This window comes from Triplophysa dalaica, chromosome 8 (genome assembly GCF_015846415.1).
Source record: "Triplophysa dalaica isolate WHDGS20190420 chromosome 8, ASM1584641v1, whole genome shotgun sequence".
Lineage (NCBI taxonomy): Eukaryota > Metazoa > Chordata > Actinopteri > Cypriniformes > Nemacheilidae > Triplophysa > Triplophysa dalaica.
The window spans coordinates 2310001-2317178 of record NC_079549.1 but is presented as its reverse complement, the minus strand read 5'-3'; the positions used below and the strand labels follow the sequence as shown (position 1 = coordinate 2317178).

The following is a 7178-nucleotide window of genomic DNA, read 5'->3' as shown; positions in this document are numbered from 1 at the left end:
CTAATCAAATGTTTAAATGCAAAAATAAAATTCCAAAAAGGCTATTATTGTGTCTTTATGCATTTAAGGAGATGTTCATTTAGCAGGTTTTCATATGAAGCTCAGGTGTTTGAAAACGACACTTCAAACCGCTGTTGTAGACAGATGTGTTTAAAAAAATATGGTATTGGTCAAATATATTTAAACTTAGTTTATTTCAAGTGTTTTTTGGGGGGGAGGTAAGGAATCAGAGTATCCATAATCATAGTTTTTCATAATTATTGGAAAAATCTTTATATTCTGATACCCCTAACCTGTATCCAAACCCCTACATATCCAAGCATTTATATTATAAGCACAATAAATATGAAGAAATAGATTCTTATGTCTCAAAGATGGTAAGTAGCATTTAGACAAAAACTACTTCACAACTGTCCACAATCTATGATGATGATCTTTTTAGTAGGTTTTCCTGTCTTAGTTCCCAGGTCTCCTATCTTTTTCAAAACATCTATGCCATCTTTGACAAAGCCAAAGGCAACATGTTTAAAATCTAACCGCTCTGCTTTACTGAGGGTAACGAAGAACTGAGAGGTGTTTGTATCTCTTCCACGATTGGCCATGGACAGCAGCCCTGGTCCTGTGTGCTTCACGACAAAGTTCTCATCTTCAAATTCCACACCATAGATGGATTTCCCCCCCGTTCCATCACGGTTGGTGATATCACCCCCCTAAGAAAGCAGAAGATCAAGGCACATTTTATTGTAAAAGTATTAATATGCGTAAACATTCTAAGTTACGGTGTATTTTTACCTGACACATAAAGTCAGGAACAGTCCTGTGGAAAACCGAGTTGTGGAATCCAAAGCCCTTTTCTCCAGTGCACAGAGCTCTGAAGTTTTCGGATGTTTTTGGAACAATATGAGAGAAAAGCTCCATTGTGATCCGTCCGAATGGCTCATCATCTACAGCGATGCTAAAGTACACCACAGGGTTGGTCTCTCTTGAATGTCCCTCAGCTATGGACATCTGTGAGAAGTCTGCCTGCGACATTCGACTCTGGCAGTCTGTGAAAGTTTGTGCGAAGGATTTGGACTGATCTTGAGTTCTAAACTTCGCTGCAAATTGTTCTACTTTAGCATCTCCATCTGTTTGTGAGGAATATATTTACATGCATAAAATATAACTTGATACATTTCAGACAAATTAGAAAATGTTTTATTTAAAATGAACTCAAATCTGACATGGCTCTTCTTTAACTGGACTTTTTTACTGTTCTTTTTGGCTGTGATAGGATGTGAATAAGTATTAATGTATTGTTTGTATTCGTTGTTTTATGTTTTTAAGTTTACCTATGATTATGATAACCTTCCAAGGGACCGCAGATGAAAACTAGCCATTGGCTAAATTCGGTAAAATGCATAAAATGGATACATTTATGTTTTATTGTACATGGTCCCTTTTCAAAAAAATGTTAATAATAATTTTCTTGCGGAAAAAAGTGTTGTTTATACCTGCATAGTCAGTAGCCGTCCACACCAGTGCACTGGCGCAGGTGTTCATGGGTTTCAGCTCAATGGTTTTGGTAATGATGTGATTGGCACACACTGTGAGAACCAGATATCTTCTCATGAGTACACGGTAGGACTTCTTTTCTCGGTGGAAGAGGATTTTGATGTCTCCCACTCCACGCTCCTTCCACTGGCTGAGATCATGGTCAAACCAGTAGAGTTTGGTCCTCCCTTTAAACAGGACCTCCTCGTCCTCTTCCCCAGACTTCACCTCCAGGTGGAGGAGCTAAATTGAGTCATCACACAAATTAAACAGCACAAGCGTTGATTTAGCTCTACTACTGCTTGAAATACAAGAAACAATTCTGGAAGATATAGGAAATGTACCTTTGGCAAGGACACTTTTTCCTCAATACTCTCCTTTGCTTTATTGAGTATTCCCCCTCTACTTTCAAACACATTTGTCCGAGTAAAAATAGAATCTACAGAAATAAAAACATATTTGAAAGTACATTTTGACTTGATTAAAAGTCAGGTATGACAAAACGTCACAAAAAGAAGCGTTGGGCCCACAAATAAAAAATCTTCAGGCTAACGCACACTGATCGAACAAACTCTCTGTTCTAGTCTGTGTGAATGAGCCTTTAGTTCATTTAACTTGTTAATCTGCGAAATCCATACGCTTACTTTTTCATGTGAAATTAACTTAAAATGTGACCTTGGATCACAAAAGCAGTCTTAAGTAGCACGGGAACATTTTTAGTAAAAGACAAAAATACATTGTATGGGTCAAAGTGATGAATTTTTCTTTTATGTCTAAAATCATGAGGATATTAAGTAAAGATCATGTTCCATGAAGCCCCTGATTAAACACTTCAAAGGCGTTTTAAACGGTTGTATCTCAGACAGATATTGTCCTATTCTAACAACTCATACATCAATATAAATCTTGTTTATTCAGCTTTCAGATTATGTAAAAATCTCAATTTCGAAATAATTACTTTCAAATAGTTTCAATAAAACTGGTTTTGTTGTCCAGGGTCACAAATGATCAATATGCAATGGAATATCCCCTTAATCCTTAAAGAATAAGAAGTGACGAGACATTAAGGGCCAGATTTACTAGCTTGTGGCAGCGCAAACGCCTCCTTCAGCGTAAAAAAAATACTGTTAGTATTTACTAAAGACACGCAATGAAAAAGAAATTTGCCATTTCCACCAATGTTTATAAAAGTCTGCCATTTTACCTCTTTTGCATATCTCTTCAATCGCCTCTGTACAGATATCCTGCAGTTTATCTTTGAGGTGACCGACAGTCATTCTCACATCATCAAACAAGTGAAAAGAACGGACAGTAATGTTTGGTGAGTCTGAAGGTTCATGAGAGAAACACTGGAAACTCTACAGGAATAAACAAACAGAAATGACACATGGATAGAAACGTCACGTCACATCACCCTGCACTAATATTTTAGTTATGATCTGAACAAGCACTTTAATAGTATATTATTTGGATTTGTAAAAATCTAATGATGTTTTATGAGTTTTAGAGCCAGCTAGTCTGGAAATTGCCATCAAAACATGTTGCACCAAAAAAAGAAAATGGTTTTCCAACAATTCAACATAGTTTTTCAACATAGTGATTTACGTACAAAGCTGTGGTGATAAAAGGGATTAGTTAACCCCAAAATAAAGATTCTATCACCATTTCAAACCCATCATGACTTTCTTCTGTGAAACACAAAAGAAGATATTCTGAAAAAGTATAATGTGGGATTATGTTCTGGAAGTTAATGGGTTATTACCAACATTTTTCAAAACAAGTTTTTTTGTGTGTTCTGCAGAATGATATGAGGGTAAATAAATGACAAGAAAAGGTCATTTTATTGGGTGTTCATTTGGGATAGTTCACACAAAAAATTACATTCTGTCATCATATACTCAGTAACCAAACAGATCTCATCCCCCATTGACCCCCACAGTATTTTTTGTCCTACTACGCCAGTAAATGGGCGATGAGATTTCTTTGGTTACTGACATTCTTCCAAATATCTGCCTTTGTGTATAGTAGAACAAATAATGTAAACAGGATTGAAATAATCTGAGGGTGAGTAAATGATTAACATTTACACATTTGGCAGATGCTTTTATCCAAAGCGACTTACATTACATTAACCTATAGAATTATGCTTGTATGTGCAATTCCCTGGGAACCCACATCTTTGCGTTGTTAACGCAATGCTCTTTCCACTGAGCTACAGGAAAGCTGAATGATGACAAATGATAACAGAATATTTTCACTTTTTCATCCTCATATGTGAACAGGTTTACTGGCATTGGAATACCACCAATACTTGTAATAGCGATTGGTTAACCATAATCCCCTTAACTGTCTCCCAAACACTTTATGAAAAAATATGTGTGTCATGATTAGTCTTAAATTGAGTGTGTTCTTGAGGTTTCAGTGCTGTGGTTGAAAGATAATCATCGTAGTTTTTCCTCACGCAGAACTATTGTACAGTATATTGTGCACAAATCATAAGATCTACATTTATGTTATTTTTAGCATATGAGATGACATGAGAATTCAAAAATATCACAGGATCTTTGAGAGAACTCAGAGCGTCAGAGGTTGAGATAGAGCACAGAACACAAACCCTTCTGCTGCTGTTCTATGTCTGTAAGATTACATTTTTCACCTGAAGAAAATGAATATGATCATCCGCCTGTAAAAGCAGCTCCAGCTCAGCATCTCTCCCCTTTAGATCATCAATCTCCAGCTCCAGATGCTCCAAGACTCCTTCAGCACGACTCACTGCAGCCTTCTCCTGATCTCTGATCAGCTGTATCACCTCAGAGCGGCATCTGTCAATGGATAAGATTAGTTCTGTAAACATCCTCTCACAATCCTCCAGTGCCGTCTGTGCAGAGACCTGTTGGGACACACATCACACTCAGAACCTACTGCTGTCGTACACACCGCTACAATGGTGCTGAAATGAGTCTGAAACTTCTCAAACTCACTTTATGAGACTTCAGATTCTCTTTCAACTCCTGAACATCTTTTTCTCTTTGTTGGATTCTCCGCTGGAACTTTTTCTGTGTCTCCTGCAATAAAAATCATAGGAATCAGAATCACATATGCCGAGTTGAAATAAAGATGAAAAATATGCTTCTTCAATTATTACATATTACAAATATTCTCAAAATCCTGTTTACAATGTGTTGCTGTTGTGCGTTGTTGCAAAGTGAAGCTGAACAAAAAGTGATGATTACAGTCTTATATGTTTCATACGGAGAGACTGATTTTCAGTCATACCTGTTTTTCTGTCCTCTCAGCTACAGCTGCAACAGTATCGTGGGTTTTGTGATTGTCCATCGTACACAGGTAACAAATGCATTGCTGGTCAGTACGGCAGTAGATTTCCAGCTCTTTATTATGTTTAAGGCAGATCACCTTGTGGAATCTCTCAGTGGCATCCATCAGCTTGTGTCTCTTTCCTTTAAAGAGATTCTCATGTTGTTCAAGGTGATTTTTACAGAAGGAGTTCAGACACATCAAACAGGACTTGACAGCCTTGTATTTTCTGCCAATACAGACATCACACTCCACATCCTGAGGATCAGCGTAACACTGAGCGGAAACATCAGCTTGGTGTGTTTTCTTCTTCAGTTTCTCCACCACTATAGTCAGCATGGAGTTTCTATTCACGGCAGGTCTCGGAGTGAAGGTCTGTTTGCACTCTGGGCAGCTGTAGATTCCTTTCAGTTCATCTTCATTCCAGCAGTCTGTAATACAAGTTATACAGTAACTGTGTCCACAGGGAACGGTCACTGGATCCTTCAGTAGATCCAGACACACTTGACAGCTGAACTGCTTTGTTGAGAAACTGTCTTCTGCCATTTTACCGAAAGCACACACAGACAAAGAGGCACATTACTGTGACACGTCGACAACACTTCAGTTTCTCTGAAAGGAATATCACATTTCCTGGTTCTTGTTTGAGAGACATTTGTAGAGCAGATATGTCTGCAAGCTGATTTTTGATAAAGACTTCCCAATGACAAAGTCAATGGAAAGTCTCAATCTCACAAAATGACTAAGATAATTCATGACGCTGCACTACATCTCACAAAAACAAATTATGTTTTTTATAGTCAAAGTGCAGTAATCGATGGTATTTTAGCGGACTGATTACCCGTTTTTTAGGATTTTGCTTTTTTGGGTTCAGCTGCTTTGGTACAATACAAATAAAGAACAAAAAAATAAATCTGACTTATATTACATAGGCCTATAATTTCCTAAAACGTAGTGTTACACATTTTATTGGTGAAAACTTCCGAGTTGTGTATTATGTAAAACTTTTATCCATAGAGTGTAGAAAATAGGTTTTAGATGTAATGCAATGTGTCTACACAATTTAAGGTAAAATAAAACACCTTATTTTCCACATACGGTGTATGTTTGTATCTCCTCTTTGCCCCGCCTCTCTGAAACGTGCTGATTTTTTCAAAACTCTTCGCTCTGAAAAGCAAGGTGCGCTATGATTGGCCAGTTAACCAGTGTGTAGTGATTGGTCGAATACTGCAAGCGTGTGACGGAGATGTGACGTTTATTACCATATTTGGAACGTCGGGTAGATTTGTGGGGGTGTGGTTACGCCAGGCGTTTCAGGCAGGTCACGCCCACTAGAACACTTTGGCCAAAAACAGGAAATACAACATGAAAGTAGTCAAGTCACACAGGCTAGGCTGCTCTTTAACCACTGCACATATTGTTTGTATATCGTTAATCGAAAATAAACAAAGATGAAGAAGTCAACCAATTTTGGATCCAACTGAACGGTAAATAACAAACGTGACAGGTCATATTACATTGCGCTTTAACGTCACGCAAGTTTGCGGAGAGAGAGAGAGAGAGAGAGAGGGAGAGAAAGAGAGAGAGAGCACAACAAGAAAGAGTGGCCACAGCACTAGAGAGGGTAATCGAAAAAGCTACAACCACCTTCCCAAATGCCAAAATCACCATCTCGACACTGCAACCACGGAAAGACTTCCACCCAGACGCAATTCAACAAGTAAATGCAAAACTCTCTAGAACTTGTGCACTCAAACCTCAAGTGCAACTGGCACATCATCCCACCTTGGACCTCACATGCCTCTATGACCATGTACACCTATACAGAGCATCTGTCCCCATCTTTGCAAAGAAATTAAAAGATGTTGCTCTAAACCGCAACACCAACAACCCTCCTAGAAGCAACAGAGCAAGGCAGCACCTACCCAGACCATGGATGAACCACACCGCACCTTCTAAAAACAGCCAGAGACTGGGACCCCCTCCCTGCCAAAACAACAGCCAACAGAGCAGAGCACCACCCCTGCTGCCTACACCCTCCACCCGGCATATGCAACAGAACTCCAGCAGCCTAAGCTATGCCCAGACAGTGAGCAGAAACTCCACACCGACATCTGCACAAGCTCCAACAGCCGAGCTAAAAGATATCCATCAGATGCTGAACCTGATCTGCTCACACCTACTGTCTTAAGACAAAATCTGCCATAAATAAATAAATACCTTATGGATAACAAAGCATTTACCATATCATGTTGGAATATTCAAGGCCTGAGGTCATCTGCTTTTGGACTGAAAAGCAAAAACATAGACTTCAGCTCTGAAACAAAAAA

The 7178-nt window shown here is 38.7% G+C and overlaps 1 protein-coding gene across 1 annotated transcript; it reads right to left on the bottom strand.

Annotated features, from left to right (window-relative positions):
• Window positions 1-344: 344 nt before the first annotated feature.
• On the bottom strand, window positions 345-6957 carry LOC130427841 (E3 SUMO-protein ligase RanBP2-like). Its single transcript, XM_056755546.1, has 8 exons — window positions 4810-6957; window positions 4515-4598; window positions 4190-4423; window positions 2738-2891; window positions 1878-1972; window positions 1494-1776; window positions 793-1127; window positions 345-710 (listed from the first exon to the last, which is right to left on the bottom strand). Exons 1-8 carry the CDS (start codon window positions 5392-5394, stop codon window positions 405-407), a joined length of 2076 nt encoding a protein of 691 aa, XP_056611524.1. The 5' UTR covers window positions 5395-6957; the 3' UTR covers window positions 345-404.
• Window positions 6958-7178: the final 221 nt, after the last annotated feature.